The 23,587-nt window shown below is 39.3% G+C and overlaps 1 protein-coding gene across 1 annotated transcript in view; it reads right to left on the bottom strand.

Annotated features, from left to right (window-relative positions):
• Positions 1–23,587, bottom strand: part of LOC150087168 (protein white-like) — a 138,154-nt gene that overhangs the window by 88,513 nt on the left and 26,054 nt on the right. Inside the window, exons 2-4 of the mRNA XM_090372389.1 lie at positions 20,251–20,486; positions 12,485–12,556; positions 3,380–3,478 (exon numbers count right to left, since the gene is read on the bottom strand). Of these exons, the coding sequence (XP_090228515.1) occupies positions 3,380–3,478; positions 12,485–12,556; positions 20,251–20,486 (407 nt within the window). The remainder of the gene's footprint in view (positions 1–3,379; positions 3,479–12,484; positions 12,557–20,250; positions 20,487–23,587) is intronic.

Raw genomic sequence — 23,587 nt, forward strand, 5'->3', positions numbered from 1 at the left:
CCCGGTGCGGGGGAAGGGCGATTAAACTAACTGTGCTGCCCGCAAGGGAATCCATTTCTTAATAACATTAACTTTTATCAACACCAGGTACAAATGAAAACTCTATTGTATAAAAAGGGGTCCGCGCGGGTAGCACAATAGATCATCATCGTCCTCCCCACACCGGATGGAAAAGGTCCGGGTACGAATCCCGTCAATGACGCGAGGCGAGGAACTTTTATGGGCTTTTTTTCATTCCGTGGCTGAGTTAGTCGGTCTCAGGTGTAGATAGCTAGGTGAATCCCCTTCCCACAAACTCGAGTGTTTCGTCTAGCAAAACAAGCAAATCGACCATAGAACACACACAATTCATGAACGTAATAAACATTCCGGGTGATCCTAGTGTGACATTTTTTATTATAGAAAAAAGGTCCCTAAAACAACCTTTTGTATTTTTAAATACTCAGTAGCATTTTGATCGCTCGAAATTGTCTTGTAGCATGCTTAACCATCTTAACGGCTGCTAAAAAGTATGACAAAATTAAGCGCGAACCTCAGCGTTCTTATAAGCACGCTTATGGGAGTTTGAAGAACAACGAGCCTTGAAAGGAATTAAAATATAGACCCATCAAGCTATGGTGCCGTTAGACATGAACACACTTTACAATTTACACTTATCAGCTGCCCACCTCAACACCAGAGCTTGTACCGTGCATCAATCAATACAACAGTAATCCCAACGACAGAAATAGCTGGTCCCACAGCGACAATAACGAAGTAGCTATTGTTGGCGACTCTATCGTCAGGGAAACGAGAAATATATTGTGCAATAAGGATAGGGGGAATAAGACCAAAGCATATCTGCCAAGAGGAAAAACTTAATGATCATGTAGAGCATTTATCTTTTTATGGGCAGAAAAGATGATTTGTTGTGTAAGTGTTACGATTTATATTAAGAATAGGAAACCTGAGGATTTACTTCACGTTGGGAAAAATTCGCGAGTTAGGTTTAAATTTGAAAGTGTCTGCAGTTCTACCCAGACACGATGAGAGCATTATCAATCAATTTAGTCCTTTATAGACTATGCCAGGGCTCATGGACTAGAATTTTTCTCCGCGTGGTCTGTACTTGTTAACAGGAGGGACTGTTTTTATGGGGATGAGATACAGTTAAATTGAAGTACAAGAATGATTTGTGATAACTGAGAAGAAAGTGGAAGAGAAACCTTTTATATCAAAAGTAAATAAACCAACTGGATCTGATGGAATGTATCTAATTATGTTAGAAGGAGTAGAAAAAGAGGTAAGTATACATCGAGCCATAATTATGAGATCATCTTTAGATTCGTGGGGAGGTCCTACGAATTGGAGATGTGCAAATATATCCACAATTCGTAAAGAGTGATCAAAGAAAAGTAAATAACTACGGACCTATAAGCTTGACTTCTGTTCTAAGGAAAATAATGGAGTCAGTGATCAAAGATGTTGTTCTTTGTTGTTTTATGGCGCATTGGCATCTAAGGCCATAATTCGCCAAGTTGAGTGATCAAAGAGATAATGTAGGATCATCTTGAAAGGAGTACAGTTATAAGACAATCACGATACCATTCCTTAAGGGAAGATCTTGTCTTACCATTCTCATCGGCTAATACCACTTAGTTACAAAGGGAACTGAATGCAAAAAATATTTTTACTTCATATACTTAAATATTGGAGCAGTGTGGCATTCAGGACAAGTTGCTGCTATGGATATAAGGAGTGGCAGAAGGCACACAGTGGTTATCAAATGGCACTGCTCTAATTGGACTAATATCATTAGGAGAATCTCTCAGAATTTAGTGCTGGAACTTTCATTGTTTTCCATATTTATTAACTATATTGATGAAGTGATTTCAAGCTTATGTCAAAGTTGGCAGGGTGGTTAATAACAGACATCAGGGTATGATGCTACAACAAGACCTAGACAAATTAGGTAGATTGGCTGAGAAGTGGCAGTTTAAGCTCAACATTTACAAATGCAAGGTACCGCATATGAGTAGCAGTAATTCTAGAGTACATAACAACTGTGTGGTACTACACTCGGGGTAGCGGAAAATGAAAATGACCTGGTGGAAATTGTGCAGTCAGACATGAAGTTCTCTGGGCAGTGCAAACAGGCTGCCAGGATAACCCATGGAGTTTTATCAGTGATATACAGGAATTTTGTCAGCGGGGACAAGGAGATGAATATGCTATTGTATAAGGTCAGGCTGCATCTTGATTACTGCATACAGGTCTGGAAGACTCATTTGCCGAAGGATGTGGATCTGTTGGAATGGGTGCAGAGAAGAGCAACGAGATCAGTAAGGGACAGAAAAGTATATCCTTAGCAAAATACTTCAGTTCTGCAAATATCACAGAATATTGCAGAATCTGGAAACAGGGAATCTGCGAGGATAGACATGATTGAAGTGTTTAAGACTTTAAATAGATTGAGTAAATTATATGGGAACGGCATTCTTCCCCTTTCTCGGACAATACACATAAGAAGACATAAATTTAAATTGAAAATGGATGGTTACAATGTATATGCACAAAATTTACTTTTAGCCAGAGAGTAATTCATTGCTGGGAAAAACTTTGTAAAGAAAGTAATTGATAATTGTGAAAGTGGGTACTTTGAATAATTTCAGTCAGAATTAGGCAAATTATTAGAGAGGATGGTCAGATAAGTGGATAGTGTTTCTTTTTTGGCTGAAGCTGTATAAGCTTGCTTCCTTACTTCATTTGCCGCTTCTAACATTAATATTAATACTAAATTAACAGTAGATGTTAATAGAGTACTTTTGACCGTAATGACAATATGCACCACAGGATCATATCGTCATTCTGCCAATTTCATCCTTCAGTGTTCGAATCACAAAAACAAAAAAAAACAAAAAAAAACAAAAAAAACTTCAATTAACCGTAACAACGTGTCATTTAGCTGCAGTCATTATAGACGCAATGAAGTAATTTCTAGTTTGAGGGCAAAAGGCTGCTACCTCCACCACATTAGGCTTTCCCAACTTTCGGTTGGGAGAGGGCATGGAAATAAAACCGATTTAAGGAGAGTTGGTAAAACGAACTAAACACCAGAAAACATTTGTGTTTTCGAATATTTTGAGCTTCAGGTTGGAAAATTATTTTGGAAAGAAAAATCTCTTTCTTTAATTCAGAAATTGAGCAGAGGGTGGTCCAAAGGCACTTGAAAACTTTTAAACACAGTAGTATGAATATTATTTGTTAGGTTTGGTTAATTTTCATTTATTGTTAGTTTGCGTTAAATTGTATTTATTCTTAGGTTTGCATTAGTGTGAGGCAGAACTCATTTCGTGTGAAAGGTTTTTGTAACCAGATCTAAGAAGAAAATAGTCCTTACCTCTGATGCAAAAGCCAGTCTCTTCATCTCGCCACCAGAAACCCCTTTCACCCGTCCGGGAACGCCAATCATCGTGTTCTCGCATTTCTTTAACCCGATCTAAAAAAAACCAAACACTGCTTTACAAGAATCTTGTAAAGAAAATATACAGAAATAACTTAACACAATGTAACATAGAGAAAAGATCCAACAGCTTTTAATGCCAATTTTTTTTTTAATGTACTGTGCTTGTAGCGGTGATTTTAGTGGCATTAAACATGTAAGAAACAAGAGAGTTTATTATCCAAGATAAACCATATTTAATATATGATTCTGCGCAACCAAGGCCATTCGTAGTCATACATTGAAGTTCATCATAACTGCATTTCGTGTTTCTTCAAAGATGCCCTCTGCACTAGGTGTTTGTTTGTGGTAGGGTTTTAGACACATCAGCAACTTGGTTCATATTGAGGAGTACTTATTATGTCCGTAAATTGCATGTGTTCTGTAGTCTATTTGCTGTTTACTAGACGAAAAACTAAAGTTTCCGGGAGAAAAAACCATCCGACCCTCGCCTGAGATCGACTAACTCAGCCACATTATGAAAAAGACCCATAAAAATTACTTGCGTCATTGACCGGATTTGAACTCAGGCTTTCCAACCCAATGTGCGTAGGACGGTGAGTAAACAAACTGCGTTACCCACGTGAGCACAGCATTTTTGATCTCAAATTTAAGTTCTTCCATATCATGTAGAATTATTGTTTCTGGAAATCCATGCAAACCATTAAAAACAAATAAATAAATATTCAGATGAAGAATTAGAAAAAGGTTATTGCTCTGCCGTAAAACAGTAGGGCATTAACCTTTTAATTAACTTTTCAAGGACTTGAATAAGTATCGTAAAATAGTCAGATTGGCAAGAGTACAGATACAATACTTCGAATACGAAGCAACAGCAGTAACTGGACACAGCGTGTTGGCGTTCAAGAAAAAATTGAGATGTTACTTAATCATTTCCTCTGCACACGCTTGAACCGTGTGCAGAGGAAATGATTAAGGCAAAAAAAAAAATAAATAAATAAAATAAAATAAAATAAAATAAAATAAACCGATAACAAAAACCGAAGAGCTGATTACAATAAAAGATTTCTATTCCACGTATTGGTATATATCAGATCGGGACTTCATAAAAGTGATAACATTACACAAATGATAATCTGCGATCACAATAAGCGGAATGAAGTGTATTCCTGTAGAGAGGAACACCCACAGCAACAATTCACATGGATTCAGATCCGGTAAGATGCGGTGGCGAAGACCTCGTAAAGGATATTGACTAGATATGACCTCTCATTAAAATGTTCCTTCAGAATTGCATTCACGGTATGTTGTCGTGTTCCTCTTCCTGATAAAATGTTTCTTCTGTTCTATTCACTCCCGTGTCTTGAAGAGTTAGAAAAAAGTAGTATCGAAGGCAGTGATGTGCTGAAGAAGACTTGATAGAACTCGCAACAGCCTCTTATATTAAATTTTTGGGGATTATCTGAGCGACTTGTTAAAAAGGTCGGCTTCATAAAATTTAGCAAGTTATTTCTGGGGATAACCCTTAACTGAAATTCTTCTCGAGCGAGCCACTTGTTACCATTGCATCTGATGAGTACTGGCTTCTTCGGTGGGTCCTCTTCAAGCATAATCTGCCACCACTCACACATACTCACCCAACTTCTAAATTACAGAAAAGTCTCCAAACGGATATTCGCCTCCGCTTGCTTGTGTCAATTAAAATGATTGCGGATGAAGTCAATACGACAAATTTTTGGCAGATGTGCAATTGGAGGATCCCCCCCGAAACCCTTAAGAGCCCTCCCCTCTCTGCAGTCTGTGGCGTGGAGGCTCAGGATAGGGGATAGATTCCTGCCCATGGAGATGCTCCACAACGTCCAGGAGATAGATGTGGACTACAAAAAGTTCATAGAGAACAAATCGTACAGAAGACGCATCATCAGGGAACAGCTTTCGTCTTCAACCGAGTGACTGCCATCGTCTTTTCATCGCTTTTCATGTGTTTTAAATTTCACATGTTAATATTAATTTTATATGTAAAATATGTAATTATCCGTTTTATGTCCTAATATATGTTTTATGTAATTTTTCTTGTATTAGTTATTTCATGTTAAACCCCTAGCATTGTCGCTGTTGTGAGTATTATTGCATCAGGCAATCATGTATCCAATCACTGCCTGCAATAAAGATATTAATTTACCAAATTGGCAGCACACTCCTGCTTGAACGAGTTTCAAGCTGTTCTGCATCTGCGTCGTCCAGGAAGACGGGTCGTACGATTCCAGCATATGAACGTGGTTATCAAGCAACTGTCAGTCCACCAGCCTTAGTGACCATGGCAGTTTTTCATCAAAAAAGTTCTGGTGGAAGCTGTCATTCACTAAATCTTGATAGTGACTTTTACGAACGGATTCAACTGACGTGTTAATTTCAACTTTAAATTAGTAAGTAGCCCAAAATATTGTATATAATTAATCTGCTCTAAAAACTTTTAAATAAGAATCTTGTAAGGTCTTATAAATTTAGGTATCCAGAAAATTCAGGTAAATAAATAGTAAATAATCTCACATCTAATTTTAATTATATTAAATTAATTTTTGAATATATGAATATACAGGGTTTCATAACTGTAAGTGGTATATCATATTCATATATCAATATAGCAATATCAATATGGAAATAATGTACGAATGTTAAAGGAAGCAGTTGGCAAATAGATTGTAAATTTCTGTGCATATATCTCATCATTTTTCTTTTCTCTCATCATTTAATTGTAAAAATGTTCACAATGATATTATAAGTAGTGATGATTTACGAAGTATTCTGTAAAGAAATGTGCAAAAAAACTCCAATTTATTTATGTCTTTTCTATCGAATTTCAGAACCTGTACAATTTCAGAACTGTATATTTTTCAATTGTATATTTGTATATTCATCATTTTTTAAGGGAACACGTCATAAAAAGCCATTGGCTTATGTATTCTCCCTCCCTTTTTGTTGTTATCTCCCAAAAAAAAGTGTAATATAAAATAGAGATGAATAAATTATTATATCGTATTATGTATACCCAATGTTTTTATCTATGTATACCTAAGCAATGCTAGCTCACGGTTATTCAGGCAAGTCAATGCAATACATTTAATAAACATATCCCAATAATAATAATAATAATAATAATAATAATAATAGAATGGGCGTAACGACGCCGGATCGCCAATATCATGTACCTGGGCTCCAATCCCACCGTGGAAAACTCAAAAAAAAAAAAAAAAGAAAAGAAAAAAAAACCGTAGGAGAAAAAATCGCGAAAGTCTCTTGATAGGACTTACCTCCCCAAGGTCAAAGTGACGGCTAAGGCAGAGAGCAGCGCCATCTGGTGTCGCTCCTATAGCTATCAGCCACCACTAGATGCAAAAAGCCAAAGCAGGTCCACTTCCACAGCCAGATGAAGAGGAGAAAAAGAAATATTGAACGTACTGCATTGAGTGTGGCACAGGATAAAGTCACACATTTTCAGGCATTAGGTAGAGGGTCTATTCAAAAAGCCGGAGACAGTCTCCGCACACGAGAGTGGCGCATTGGCGCTGTCTCCTGCATGGCTACTACAACTGAAAGGCAAGACCACCAAGCCCAATCATTAAGAAGTGCTTCCGCCACAACTGCACTAGTGAACACCCAGGAAGGAAGAAAGAATCCAATGCATGAAATGAATACATTCATCATGAAGTAACGAAGCTAAACAATTCGGCCTTAACATAAACTCAGCAAAGTCTAAGTGCATGCTCTACATCCTGAAGAAAGTAACAACAACCATCCCACCCAACTTCAGTGGAGTTTCCATCCTGGTTGTTCCATATCATTTAGATTCGGGGATTGTCTCTGATACAAAACGGAGATTCAATCAGCACATTAACAAACTCATCAGTCGTGCGGCGCACCTGATTTCGCTCTGTGAGATGCATAGAGCCAAACACCTGCATTACGTCTCAGACAGGGTTACACAACAAAATATGTCAGGACCATTATATACTTTATGCAGCTGAAATCTGGGTGTCAGCAGCACCTACGATCAGAAAACCTATCTGGGCAGTGGAATATTGGTTCCTCAAATGGATAACCTACAAGCATAGGTTACCACCCCATGTTCATACGACTGAAATGGCCCAGGCCCTGGCAATCTCCAGGTTGCCCTCTCTCATTGATGAAAAAAGACTGGTGATCACGGTAAAGATGTTGAGTGTTAGTTGTCTGACGGCACCAGGGATTTTCCCCATCTCCGCAAAAGATGTTGACTGGTGTGATCACGTCTCCTTCATTCTGAGATCGCTGTGGCTGGAGGATTCCACTTGCCCAGCTCAGAGCCACCCCCCCAACTATTTGCACTCTTCATTCATGCCTCCACTTATCAGATCGTTCCTACCATACCATATGCTTGAACGAATCCAGGACATCGATGCCGACCTTCAGAAATTTGCTATCAACCGACGATACAGAAGTGGGCTACTTGGCTCCACGGACCCCATAAAGCGTGAACTGTCAGCTGTATCTGCCAATCACCAAGCCGATTAACTAAAACAGGGATTAGTGACCCCAGGAGACATAGCGCCACCATCCTTTGACAAAGCGTTACAACCAATCGCAACCGTCTAGACGGAAGTGAAACTGTCCCGGTTGCTCCCAGTAAGTAATACTCTACGTCGAACCAGACAGTGTGCACAAGGAAAAGCCTTTTTTCTTCACATTCAAAGACAGCATACCCTTCATCACCACTTGGAGATCCCTGTGAATTAACAAATGAACATAACGGAAAATGAGCCTGGCACTGCTCTTGCTGCTCCCTCACATGAACTGTGAGGACAATAGTCACTACTGTAAATCGTATATACACCGACGAGCCAAAACATTATGACCAGCGAGTCGTTATGCAAATCGAAGCAACTGCAGGTGAACTACAGCGCGTGCGCGGGTCGGGACATGGTATAAAAAACACCTGATACTGAGCTCCGTTAATCAGTGTTACTCTTGTTCTTCAGATGGGAAAGGCAGCGATCTTAAGCGAGTTTGACAAAGGCCAAATTGTAATTGCCAGATGACTGACTGCATCAGAGCATATCTGAAACGGCACTGCTGGTGGGATGTTCATTGTTAGTAACCTACCGAAAGTGGTCCGAGGAGGGGGAACCCACGAACCACCTGTGAAGTGTTGGACGACCACGGCGCTTCGATGCTCGAGGTGAGCGAACGCTCTCCCGTACGGTACGTGGCAACAGAAGGACGACTGTGGCGCAACTAGCCAATAATTGGAACGCAGGTGATGGGAGTAATGTGTACTGAAAATGGGGTTGCGTAGCTACAGATCGCTCCGAGTGCCCTGCTAACCACGGTTCACCAGCGACAGCGCCTACAATGGGCATGCGAGCATCGAAACTGGACCTTGAGTGATGGCGCCTGGATGCACCCTGGGATGAAAACAAGCTAGTGGTGGGGGTGTCATGCTTTGGGCGATGTTCTGTTGGAATACCCTGGTCCAGGCATCCATGTGTCGGGCACTCTGACGTCTACTACCTACCTAACCAGAATCATTAGATGTGCCCTGACATAAGATTAGAGCACAACATAAAGCAAAAGGCAAAGACAAGGAAGCCCCAGCATGGGAAAGAAGGCTACAGCAGAAGATAGAAGAGATAACAGTGAAGACAGGCCAACTGACCCAGCACCAACGGGGTAACAGAAGTAAGAAGGTGATCAGAAAAATGAAGACCATCCTCAAAAAAGACATCCACCGCAAACATGAGACCTATAATCAGAGGATCGAAAAATACCTTGAACCCTCAAGCAGAAACTCCTGGCACTCAGCAACAGACATCGCCGTTTCAGGTAGAGTGCCCAGTGGAAAACAGACAATAAGATATTTCATGAAAATTAGAGAGCCTACAGGAAAATTGGACAAGAGGAGAAGCAACTAATGAACCCCACAACCAGAAGGCACCAAGGGGTTCTCGGGTAACCTGTGGAGCAACGAGGTTAGCCATAACGGGCGTGTCCCCTGGATAGATCTTGAAAGGAAGAAAACTAAGACGTACAACAAGAGATGACAGAATGGTAGACTCGCATGTAAGAAGAACAACATCAATCAGGAACTTACACAAATGGCAAACCACAAGAATAGATAACATCCACAACTACTGGTAGAAGAAGTTCAGTTGCACACAGGCATTTAGCAGGGCAGTTCACCCTGATAATAGCACTCCTTCACACAATCCCAGAGTCTCTCGCTCAAGGAATCACCTAACAAAGGTAGCTGATTCCTTGAGTCAGACGATAAAGACACCACAAACCCGGCAAAGTAGAGACCAATCAACTGTCTCCGAATAACGTACAAGATTCTGAGTAACTGCATAACTAAGAAGATATCAGACCACTTGGAGAACCAGAACATCATGGCAGAGCAGCAAAAGGGATGTAAGCAGATGAGCAAAAGATACAAGGAGCAACTGACCACTGACGCCACAGTTATGGAACAAGCCTACAAGAAGCACCGCAACCTATACACGGTCTACCGCGACTACGGCAAGGCCTTCGACTCTGCCCCATAGCTGGCTGATACAGACACTGATGATCAACAAAGTGAACAATACAAAGACACAATTCCTAGAAGCAACCATGGCAAAATGGAGGACCACCATTAAGGTAGTAGTAGTAGTAGTAGTAGCAGCATGTGATGCAAGAAAGCAAGTGTATGAGCTTATGCAGCATCAGCCAAAAATTTTTTTTCAAAACAATTCCCTCTAAATGTTTCTCCAGTTCCTCCTTAAATTTATTTAACCTATCAACTTCCACAACGACAGATGGAAGTTTGTTCCAGCAATTAACCACTCGATGGCTAAAGACAAATTTCCGTACATCTATTCTACATCTGTCTTTCCTCAATTTCAATTTATGCCCGCTTAGGTTCGTAATCTGAACAAGTGGAAGAATTCCATCATAATTCAGCGTGCTCAACCCATTCAAGGCCTTATGCATCTCAATCAGATCACCTCGCAGGTGCCTAGTCTCCAGCCGCTGCAATTTGTAGAACTTAAGCCTCTCTTGGTAAGAGGATCCCTTCATTCCCCTCACCAATCGTGTTGCCCTTCTCTGTACACGCTCAAGCAAATCTACATCCTTCCTAAACTGAGGCGTGGCCTGACCATTGCCTTATACAGAGGGACAATCACCTCCTTTTCCCTGCTAGCAAAATTTCTGTGTATCATTGACAAAACCCCATGACCTGCCCTGGCAGCCTGTCTGCATTGCTCAAAAAACTTCATATCTGACTGCACAATTACTCCCAGGTCTTTTTCATTTTCTATCACCTTTTCTATCACCTGTGTGTAGTGCCACACAGTTGGTACGTTTCTCTGGGGTTACTTCTACCCATATGCAGTACTTTATATTTGTCAAGGTTAAACTTCAGTTGCCATTTCTCAGCCCATCTGCTCAAATTTTCTAGATCCTGTTGCAGTAGCACACTGTCATTAACAACCCTGCCAACCTTTATATCATCTGCAAACTTTGACACTAAGCCTGATATACCTTCATCAATATCATTGATAAATATAGAAAACTACGGTGGACCCAATACCGAACCCTGTGGGACTCCACTAATAACATTAGTCCACGAAGAGCAGCACTCATTCATTACCACCCTCCGTCTTCTCCCACTCAACCATCCTTTTATCCATTGTAGCAACTTACCCTTAACACCATTCTGCTCCAATTTGTACAGTAGTCTTACATGCGCAACAGTGTCTAAAGTTTTCCTGAAATCCAAATGTATGATATCAAAATTATTTTTTGCCTCCAGTTCCTTTATAACCACATCATAATATCCAATCAAATTTGTGAGACAAGACTTTTCCTTAACAAACCCATGCTGTGTCTGAATAATTGCTGCAGTCTTGTCTAGATGATCCTGCAATGCATCATTAACCAGTGAGTCCATTATTTTACCCGGAACAGAAGTTAAACTAACTGGTCTGTAATTACTCGTGTCACCCTTCGATACCCCTTTGTGAATTGGGAATACATTTGCACATCTCCACGGACTGGGTGTACGCTGTCATAATCATGGCTAAAGGTTTGCTTACTTCCTTTGGCGCCTCATCGTCAACAGTCGAACAGGATCATCAACAGTCGAACCATCCATATCAAGTGGACCAATCAGATTCATACCCTTCCTTTTAGAGTTTATATAAGGATGCCTAACCTCCTTTGTGACTTAATTACAGACTAACTTATATCTGCCATTGGCTTCTGTGTCGCCTGATAATTTATATGCATCCCATGCATTTTTCTTCTCTGTCACGAGTCTCATTAGGTCATTTGACAACCATTTAGGCCTAAACCTTAAGTCGAGAATATTACGACCAGGCAGATACCCACTAGAAGAGGAATCTTCCAGAGAGAGAGAGAGAGAGAGAGAGAGAGAGAGAGAGAGAGAGAGAGAGAGAGAGAGATGTCCTGAGCCCGCTATGATTTGCTTACACTCAACTAACTGTCCACCATGCTCAATAACAGCGAATATGTATATATTCGTTGTTATTGAGCATGTACACGAAGCGCCTGTACACCCTCTCTCACCTGATGAGCATGGATGACATCAAACTCTATGCCGCAACTGAGAATCAACTCCAACAGCTACTCCGGATCACCAAAAGGTTCAGCACTGACATCAGGAGGATGACGAAAAGAACCCTTGGAAAGGTTCTTTGTAAATAAAGTAGGGAAATGTAGTTTCATTGTCCGATTTTATAACACACAAAGAAACAACAAAAAATGTTATTTTACTTAAATATTTACATTCACGACTGATAAGATGATGTCTTGTCTCTCGGCTCAGTTCGCGACCAACCAGGGTTGGAAAGTTATAACCTCAGAAGAAATTTTTAGCAATTTCTAAAAATTTTTAGAATTTTTTTTAAGTTAATACAGTATTTTAAATTAATATATTTTCATAAAATTAATGAAAATATGAAAAATATGTGCAGCATGGTATTAATTATATCCAACAAGAAATACCTCTTGGATCACTTCTTCGATTCTGTTCATTCTTTGGCTATAAGTGAAACGTTTATCCATTTTCAAAAGAGCCTGAAAATAAATAAATGAATATATTAACAAGAAGGCGTATAGTAAGGGCTTCAATATTATATTAACTTCATTTAAATGCTGATTTAATTTTTGTTTTTGATTTCATATAGGCTCATAGTGTGCGTTTTTGGTGTGGTAGTTCTTCTTGTTCTTGCAGTAAGATTTTAGGAACATCAGCCACTAAGGCCATATTGGTCCGTGTATATTGTCTGTAAATTGAGCGTATTCTGAGGCGGAATATCTGTTTGCTGGACGAAAAACCCGAGTTTCCAGGAGAAAAAACCATGCTATCATCGCCTGAAACCAACTAACTCAGTCACTTTGTGAAAAAGACCTATAAAAATTCCTCCCGTCATCAATGAGACTCGAACTCAGGTCTTTTCCACCCAGTGTGGGGAGGACAGCAATCCTACCAACAGTGCTATCCACGAGGGCTGGTGTAGTAGTGTATGCAGAAAAAATATCTATACAGGGTGAGCATAAAGTCTTTCCCTGATTAAGAAAAATTATAACTTAGAATCTTGTACCTTGTGTTATAACGAAGGCCAATGCTTACAGTTTTTTGCAAACAAAAAACAATTTTACAAAAAACAAAAATTACAGTTGCAAAATCTGTTGATGATCTAGGTAGCGCTGCAGTCGCTACAATGGATATATCGCAATCGATACATCTGCAATGCTCACCCTGTATATCAATATTTAATATAAATAAAATATACATATTTCAGGAAACTTCCCTCCTTTCCAATATAATTATTTGAAAAAAATAAATTTTAAAATGTAGTTTGTAACTTTTTTGGCAAAATAAAATGAACGAAATTATGAAAAATTTTGAAGATAAATAAAAAGGAACAAATAAACGTATTTTTATATATCTTGAGTTTGCTAATTATACTAAAACAAAACAAATTATTTAATTTAAAAAATTAAGTTATACTATATTTATATTAATTCACTAAGTTTAAAAATATACGAATTTTGGTGACTGTTATGGGTTTGAAATTCACTGGTGATATCAGAAGTTAATATATGTATACATTTTATGGCATTCTTTAAACATCCAGATGAAGAATCGATATAAGAATTTTTATATTAAATTTTTATTATTGCTAAGCTGTAATAAAAATTTATATGAATGAATAACTTAAAAATTTGTTATGAATAACTTAACAGTCTGTGAAAAAATATCATCAGGACACAGAGCTTTCCTGGCATCAAGATTGTTCAAAATTCTTCTGATGTCCTTTTGACGGAAGGCCACAGGAGGCCTTAAGTGGAGTGTACAGTACTTGGAATGCTAAGAGGTGGTTTATAAAAATCGTAAATATAAGAGTTAGAAGAAAAGTAGGATGCTAACAAGTCAGCTTTATCTTTAGTTGAGGTGGAAGTACAGATGGACAAATTTGCGGCCAGCAGTTTTGGCAAGAGACAAGGTGTGATTACCGTTTGGATAAGAAGCAAGTTTTGTACTCTTAGCCTGTTCAAAATTTAGTTTGGATTGTTTAATAACTTCTTTACAATTATTGGCTTTATGTAGGCAGAAAATGAACCTGGAGATTGGTATGCAACCAATTGCGGTGTGCAACATACTTATCTTGAACAGCCTTGGCACATTTATTGGAAAACCAAGATTTAGAGATAAAGGACGAGACTTTCAAGGTAAGTGTGGAATAAAGAAGTGCCCTACAAGAATATTTTCACTGACACGATCTGAGCAAACATCGATATCAGAAGATTTAAAACAGTAATCCAACTAAGGAAAAGAAGAAATCTCGCAGATCATCCCGTTTTGCATTCTTGTAATGCTAAACAACACGAGGTTGAGAATGGCCACAAGAGAGAAAGGTTCGCTTGAAGACGAGACCATTATCAAGTTGTGATCTGAGGTGCCTAGAGGACCATTCATCTCGATGTACTTGGAAGGGCTGTTCGTGAGAAACAGATCAAGAGTGTTGGGGCTGTCTGGAATTCTGGTAGGTAAATGAACAATCTGTGCGAGATCATTAGCAATTGCAAAAGCATGGGCATCTCGACTACCAGGGTGGCACAGATTGCTAGATTTGTGAAAAAAAAATCGCCAAGGAAAATTACTTCACTGTTAGGAAAATTGGACTGAAGAAAGTTGAATTTCAAAAAAAGGAAGTCAAAGAGTTCCAAGTGATTAATGGAATTGGGAGATCGATAGAGGCAACAGATGAATTTGACAGAATCGGGTAGAGATATTTTAAGCCTAAGAATAGCAGACAGATGTACACTCTGTGATCGCTGAATTGTGACCACCCCATGCGTAATGGTCTATGCCGTATAAAAAGCTGAACAGGATCGTACGCTAGAGCGCTGGTAATTTGCAACTGGTCGTGCAAGTCAAAGTGATAAAGTAGTAGTTATGGGATACAGTAAAGATATCACGGACCTTCAAAAGACCATGACTGTAGGAGGTCGTGCGTAGGGTGCTTCCATATTTGAAATGTCTTGTCGATTGCTCACGGCACACTGTGGTTAAGGTGTAAAAAGAATGGTATCAAACCGATCAAACCATCTACCTCAGACAGAATTGCAAGCCGATCAAACCATCTCCCTCCGACAGAATTGTAAACGATTATGCAAGGTGGATTTTGGTGGTGAGCGAAGGGCTCAGAGCATTGTACGGACACAACGGCAGGTCACTGTGCGACAGTTGTCATCGCAATACATATAAGGAATGTAAGAACAATATTCTAAATGGCGATGCGACGCACACTCAGACGTATTGGGTTCCACAGCAGACGCTGTGGAACCCAATTTTCAACGCTGATCATCGTCGACGGCGAATGCTGTGGTGTCAACAACGTGCTGGTTGAATACTGGAGAACTGGAAACTAGTGTGCTGGTCGGATGAGTCCAACTACCTGATGCAACGAGCTGACGGACTCCTTCGTGTGGTGCAAGCAACATGAGTCCATGATCTATCGTGTATGGCGCCCACTATCCAAGCAGGTAGCGATAGTTGATTAATATGCGGCATGTTTTTCTGGAAAGAACTAGACCCTGGCGCGTAGGAACCAACGTTTCACTGGTGATGTTTACCGGTAGCTCTTAGGAGATCATGTGCACCCTGCCATGTTGCATTTTTTTCCGGACAGAAAAAGGATCGAGAAACACAGTGAACATATCATCCGTCTTGATTCGCCTCCAAATTCGCCTGACTTCAATCCAATTAAACAACAGCTGTAGAATGTTTCGGAACAGGAAGTGAGGCGTATGGACACGCAACCGTCATCAATTCCGGCACTATTCTGCAGATCCCCATGGACATTTTCAAACATCTAGTGGAGTCAATGCCTAGGCGAACAGCGGCTATTATTCCTGCGAACGGTGGCCCAACTCTGTATTAGGCAGGTGGTCATAATTCAGTGATCACTGAGAATATGTACAAGTGCTACCTTTGGAGGGAAAGGAATCATACAGCGAATAATTAGGACAACTGAGAGGAACAGTAGTTGCATCGTCAATAGTTGGGATTCGGTCAGAAAAAGTACGTGGGGTTTGGCAGAATTTAAGTGGAAATGGACATCACTGAGACTGGAAGTGAGACCACGTACATTTGTGAAATGAACGAGGAAATGTTTGTTAGGTTATAAATATCTTTTCGCAGATAAGTTTCTTCTATTAGTTTCACTATGTATGATGCATTCAGTAGATAAAGTAAAAGTAGAATGGGGGATTGTTGTATGAAGTAATGAAATTTTTTGATATGGCGTACACACAGCAAGAATATACCGAACTCCTTGACATGACGAGTCCTCGACAATTCCCCCCCCCCCCCGTATAACCACTACTTAGGTTCCCTCCAGTCACTAGCTGGCAAAGTAGCGGAGAGGCAGCGAGATTATACACTAGTTGATCCGAATGTATCCTAAGAGTTACCAACAGACTCGGTCCGGATGTCACTTAAAATAATCCACTTGACTCAAGTGTCGCCTGAATACCAGTTCCATCAGCGTTATAGATTCCCAGGTACTATGTCCTAGCTTGTCATAACTGGAAAATAATTGTAACAAGCTTTAAGGGCCAAAAATATAACATTTATTCCAGTCAAGGATTTTTTGGAGCATTTTGCGGAGCTTTATACTTTTTGGCATTCATAAATAGTAAAGATCAAAAATATAACATTTATTCCAGTCAAGGATTTTTTGGAGCATTTTGTGGAGCATTATACTTTTTGGCATTCATAAATAGTAAAGGATCAATATTAAATACGTTAATATGTTCAATGGGCGGACCTGGAAAAAAACTGATCAAGGAATTTATTCCGACATATTGTCCATAATTGCCGGAAAAGTTTTGGACTCAGTATTCAGAGGGAGAATATACCAGCCAATTCCGCTCCAAATAGAAGGCGGGGTGGAGTGCAATGCTAGTTATATATTTGGTGAAGGATGATAGAGACTGTAGGCTGGTAAGAACCTTAGGGTCAAGAGAGCTCAAGTTTCGGGACATTGCGCTCTAAATTATTGGGTAAATGAAACCAGATTTAAGATTACCTCATTGCAGAAGGTTCTTCGGATTGGAATGGGCAGCACCAGGTTAAACTTCAGAACCATAAAGAATAGAGGTGTAAAGAAACACCTTACATTTTTGGATAATAGATAAATTGTTAATATGTATCAGATTTCATCTTAAATAGCCATGTTTTTTTTTTTTAAGAGATTTGGTTGGTTATTTGGTTTTTAGGAGCATTAGCAACTAAGGCCATATTGCTCCAGGATATGCGGTGGTTATTCCCTGACCTTTCCGCATCCTCCATATTTGGTTGTGACGGGCTCGAACCCCGGTTTTTAAGAGAGGAGGTTTTGAGTTTTTGGAGATGAGTATTGTAAAGGAACTTTTCATCGAAGTAGATTCTCAAGACTTTATGCACTACGACTTTTGGAATTGTTTGTCCAGAAATATTTGGGAAAATAAGAAAGGAAACCTTCTTTTTGGAGATAGTAAGATGCCATGATTTTTGTGTTTTCAGATGTGTGTTTGCTTACGAAAGACAAGAAATATACAATTTTTTTTCTAGATAATGATTAAGTAATTGGCCTCTTCAATCGTCTTAGAAATGGTAGACTTTCAGATCGTCTGCATAGGAAACAAGCTACACTCCATTAGAAGGGGGAGCGGAGGGACTAGAAAGGAGAAAAGTAAGGTGAAAGGGTTTCTCCATATGTAATGCCTGTCACGAAAGGAGGTTTCCAGCAGAATCGTGACAGTGGAGATTCCTTTCTTCTTATAGTGCATTTAAAGTGTACAAATATATCGTCGGCACCACGCCAAAACCACAATTGTGCAAATTTGGTACTTTTTACCAAAATGCATTCTTGAGGTTGTTTCTTGGTCAACTACACCCTGCCAAAGACACGTTAGTGTATTTCAAGGCAAAGTGGTTGAAAATGTCACATGCATTTTCACTTATCTGTGAAAAAAACACTTCTTACATTCAGATTCACGAATGTGGTACTTTAGTTAGTTTGACATGGTAAACACTGACAGAGCAATTCGCGAAAGTACCACTTTCGTTTTTTTTTGACATGTACAGTAGGGTGAGGGGAGGCCAGCTCGTGCATGTTGTTACATGTATGATTTTGTTTGTCTCAGTTTGCCTTTATCCTGGCAGCCTCCAAGTGGCAGGGATGGGGGGTGGGACACGGTGACCAGGTATTGCTGCTTCTCACCTTAGCAGGTGAGAAGCAGCAACACCTAAGAGCCAGGTGCCGGCCAACCACATAACAACAGAACATATCATTACACTTACACTACAATACAAATGGACGGCTTTGGAGCAAAATTCTTCACAAGACGTACAACAGCGGCTAGTGAGAGAAACCCTGGGGTTCGCCACAACAACACATGAATATCCCTAATATTCCCTGTCTCAGTTTGCCAATTAGTATTACTGTTTAGTTGTCCTTTGTAACATCTCATTTTTGGGGTCAAAAGTAAAATTTGGAATAATGAGTACAAGAAAGCAAAAAGTTCTTGCAATGTGTTCCTCACTTCAAATGGAATCTGATTTAGAAGATGAAGATTGCGATCCCATGAATGCCTTTGAAGTTTCAGACGGCTATAAAAATTATGTACCATTCGAGACGATAGTGACTCATCACTTAAGGCTTCGATGTGCATGTACTTTTTAAAAATTATCCCCAGTTTAAAAACTGTTAGACACACATTTTTTGAGCCAGGCCATTCAGAAATGGAGTTTGACTCAATGCACTCTAAAGTTGAGAGAAAAGCCAAGTATACATGTCCCTGAGGAATGGGTCCCAAATAATTAGAGGCGCACGATTAAAACCTACATTCTGTGTAAATATCGTGCAATGCGATGACTTGCGATTTTACTTTTCTCGCCAAACAACTTAGAGGCGCTGTTCCTTGGAGAAAAGTCTGTTGCCTTGAATTCTAAAAAGGACAGCATAGACATGTCACAATGTTTTACAAAACAAATTACAAAGATGAATTTATAACAGTAAACCTAAAAAATACCTAAAGGAAGATCGAGCAATGAGCAACCTAACCTACCCAAAGTCTATAATGAGGAACTTTGTATATTTCAAGCAAAGCCTAAAGATTTCACAATAATAAAGACTTTTGACAACTGTGAAACTTTCAAAGGCTTTTGATAAATGTACCAAGAATAAAAAATGTGCTAAGATTTGACAATATCGAAGGAGTATCACAAATTCTATTTAAAATTAAAAGCATCGGTAGAAATAAGGGATATTACCAGCACCGGATTTAAGTGAAGAATCTGAATATGAAGAAGATATTGAAAATTAATTTATACTAACTTTTATGTTATTGTAATTAAATCTGTGTTATTAATATATTTTTCATTTATTTATAAGTATATGTTATTCTAACCTCGGTTTATTAATAAATTATTCATTTCTGACCAACAAAAATGTGATCAAAATATTTTTTTCACCATTTCAATTCTGTACGAATCTAACAAACTTTCAAACTTCACAACGCCAAAACTGCGAAAGCGCTTTTTAAGCTCCTACATAATGGCAATCTTAAATTACCAATATGAATAAAAACGGCATCTTTGGAAGGTACTTATTATTATTAATAGCTACATGGTGCAAGGAAGCTTGAGGCTTATGCTGCACAAGCTAAAAAAAAAAAAAAAAAAATCCCGAGTTACCCTGAGACAGAGAGAGAGAGAGAGAGAGTCAAAAGTAGAAAGGAATTACCAAGAAAGGGAAGAATGATGATATCCAGCTCAGGACCCTGGGTGTGCCAAGCCCATACTCACCAGATGTGAGCCCCTGAGGTTAATAAAATAATATTTAGTTAAATAACTTAAAAACTTGATTTTTCCAAAGTCAAAGAATCTTTAAATGCGTTTTTCTCAAAACTATCTTTTTTGCAGATTCGTGGTTTTTACGTGGGAACGACGATATGTAAAATATTTTGAAATCTTTCATACAATCATAACAGTCCTGAACACAACTATTAAATGTCATGCACTAATTATGTGAGTAATATCGAATGAGCAAGCCGTACCAATAAACATATTTCAGTGACGCGTGACATTGTAGCAATGGTATGTGTCAAAGTGAGTGAAGTTTTTACCCACGATACTCCAAATATGTGAATTTAGTTACACAGCAAACTATGAGTGGTCGCTTATTAAAATTTTCGTATCTGTGAAGTCTACTGACCTGAAATATTAAGTGCTCTTTGACCGTGAGCGTTCCTATGAATAAATCGTCCTGTTGGACATACGCCATCAGACGCACAAAGCTCGAATTCCTTTTCTGACCGTTCACTTGCACACAACCAGACACTGACACCAATCGGAGGTTTCTTCCTGTTAGTACATTCATGAGGGTAGTTTTCCCAGCGCCACTCCCTCCCATGATCGCCAATAACTGACCTGGTCGCACTTCACCATTCACTGAAATAAAATAAAAATTTTCAGTCTTAAAACTTGTAATAAGAAATAAAGGGGAAGGGTATAGAGAAAGAGAGAGCTGTGAGCTTGATATTAACCAGAAATTCCTATTTGTCTCAGGCCCTGATGCTTTTTGGTACTCAAGAGAATTCTGATAAACTGAGTATCGGAGAGCTATTTTACGATATTCTATATTCTCAGCGACATTATGATCTGATGGGTGAGACCAGAGCATTATTTCAAGAAAGAGCATATAATTAAGTGTGGCTGTCTCCTTCCAGACGTTCTCACTGGAAGGAGACAACTGAGTTTTCCTATAGAATAATCGCTTGCTAACTGCATTGCCTTGCCAATTAACCTTTTATGCTCCCATATCTTTCAAGTCCTGTTGCCGTATATTCTAGTGCATAAGTTGGTTTCTATTTTTGCTTTGAAAATGTGTACTCAGCCATATTTCTCCGTATACGTTGACCCAATCCCCCTCTACTTGTTTCACATTCATCTTTTGTATCTCGAGTAGTAAAATCTACATTGAAAACCAGTGTACTTTTTAATCTAATTATTTCTGCTCTTTTTTTAAAAAAAAATTGATTTTATTTCACTGCACAATAAACAGCGGAGGTGGGGATACCCCTGGTGCCGTCAGACAACTAACACACTTTGCACAATAAACAATAAAGAAAGCGGTAAGCATATATAGTACTCCATCATGTAGAAGGTCACGAAACTAAAACCCACAGGTATAGATGACGATGTGACATCGTTCTTATTGATATTTGTATATGGGAGATTTTCATTATTTAGTACTGTACTGCAAATTTGGTTTCTCTATAAACGATACCTCAATATGGAAGCGCGTTGCTACAAGAAATTCGAGTTCTCGAATAGCAAACCCGAAAATACCACTCCCGATAAATTCCATGAACTGTTTTCGTCTAATGAAGAAAATGAGAAAAGTGAAAACAATGTACACTTATATGAAATTATAATGCAAAAATAGCAAATATTTGGTATTAATTCACGTCTTTTCGACCTCGCGCACGTACCTTTAATTCAAGTTAGGATTTTATACTCTGCGAATAAGTCGACCTTAAATTTAGGATTTAGGATTTTATACTGTGCGTAAAATTCACCATTAGGAGCCACAATCTGTAATTCTCGCTACTTTGGGTGCCATTGCCAATCGTGCTATGTATTTCTATAACTAAAACAGATTTTCAGAGCTAATGGATGGCTGTAATTACATTTAGTAGGTATATTTTCCCCACGTACTTCACTATAACTTTTTAAATTGTTCACTTTATTTCTGTTGTCTAGTTTTCTGCTCTGTGCTGCAGACAGCCATCTGTTTCATATTAATAAGGCCAATACGCTCCGACTGAAGCGTAACCAGTTATAGGACTGTTATTATAAAAGACATTACAGCCTTGTGGATGACTGTACGTTTCAGACTTGTCCATTTACAAGAATAATAGGAAGCGTTTCGTTTATGTGCTGTTGTTGTTGTTATAGAAGCATCAGCAACCGGGGCCATATTGCTCCGTGTATACTGTCTGTAAATTGCGTGTGTTCTGTGGTCGATTTTCTGTTTGCTGGACGAAAAACCCTAGTGTCCAGGATAAAAAACCATGCTATCCTCGCTTGAGACCGACGAACTCAGCCAAGTTGTGAAAAAGGCCCACAAAAAATTAATCCCGTCATCGATGGGTCTGGAACTCAGATCTTTTTCACTGGGTGTGGAGAGGACGGCTTTCCTACCAACTATACTACCCACAAGGATTCGCTTATGTGAGTGCACGAGATCGACTCTGACTCAGTGGTGTATTCGGGCCGGAAAGTACCATGTCATAATAGAAAATCATTAAATTTATATACCTAATATTATGAAACAATGGCATAATCAAAGGGAAGGGAGAAATAATATCTATTTTACCCATTGCTGCTAAAAAAAGATATTAATAGTAATCTTTAAAATTAATAGATTTCTTTAAAAATTTATTTAAAAACAAAAATATAAATTTCGCAATGAAACTTGAACGTTTCTTACTAAAGTACAATGTGTTAGATAAAGTGATTCAACGAATAAAATATACTGTAATGCGTGCGAACGCTGCATTTTTATTCGCCATGAGCTGAATGCTAGAACTGATTGTTCGATGAACCGTGAGTATGAAGCCTGATCAGTTACTGTACAGTCGATGTGGCGTGATCATATAGTCTTCTGGGGAACGACGTACAGAATTTTTTTTTGCCATTCATATATGTATTATATATACAGAGTGTCTAAAAAATATTGGTACAAACGTTTAGGGGAGGTAGGTAACATCTAAAGGAATGTGAATTGCATAGGAACCCATAACCGGAAACGTCACCGTAAGTCGGTATACGGCGCTGTTCATCAGTTCGCGAGAGGGAAAATTTCTGGTTTACTCATTCAAGCAGTAGTCGCTGCACGAAGAGCATGCATCGATATACGAACTATGAGCTGGCATACATGCACCTAGTGTATGGATTAGCAGAGGGCAATGGACAAGCCGCTCAACGAATTTATGGAGAACGCTTCCTAGACAGACATGTACCGGACCACCGTTTGTTTGCGCGTGTGCATCAAAATTTGTGCCATTATGAGTCATTTAGAGGTAACAGGAGTAGTGCGGGCAGACCACGTTCTACGCGTACTCCCACCATGGAAGAAAGTGTGTTGAATGCCGTCCAGAATAATCCTACTACCAGCACACGTGTCATTGCCTCTGCCTTAGGAGTGTCTCGTTGCAGTGTACAGCGTGTCTGGCACGACGATTCCTTACACCCCTTTCATCTATAAAGGGTTCAGTTACTGCTCCTCCAAGATTATCCTGCACGTGTGGCTTTTGCGCACTGGTTTCTCCAAGAAAGTGTTCAAGACTTGAATTTTCCAGCCTATGTTTTGTTAACGGGTGAGGCTTATTTCACTCGGGAAGGCTTATTGAATCAGCACAATGCTCATGTGTGGGCTCACGACAACCCACACGGTGTGCGCCCCCATGCGGAACAACATCGCAATAAATGTGTGGGCAGGTATGGTTGGTGACTGCTTAGTCTGCCCATACCTGTTACCATCCCGC

The sequence above is a fragment of the Mastigoproctus giganteus genome, chromosome 4 (genome assembly GCF_048544385.1).
Source record: "Mastigoproctus giganteus isolate SK-2022 chromosome 4, ASM4854438v1, whole genome shotgun sequence".
In the NCBI taxonomy this organism is placed as follows: Eukaryota; Metazoa; Arthropoda; class Arachnida; order Uropygi; family Thelyphonidae; genus Mastigoproctus; species Mastigoproctus giganteus.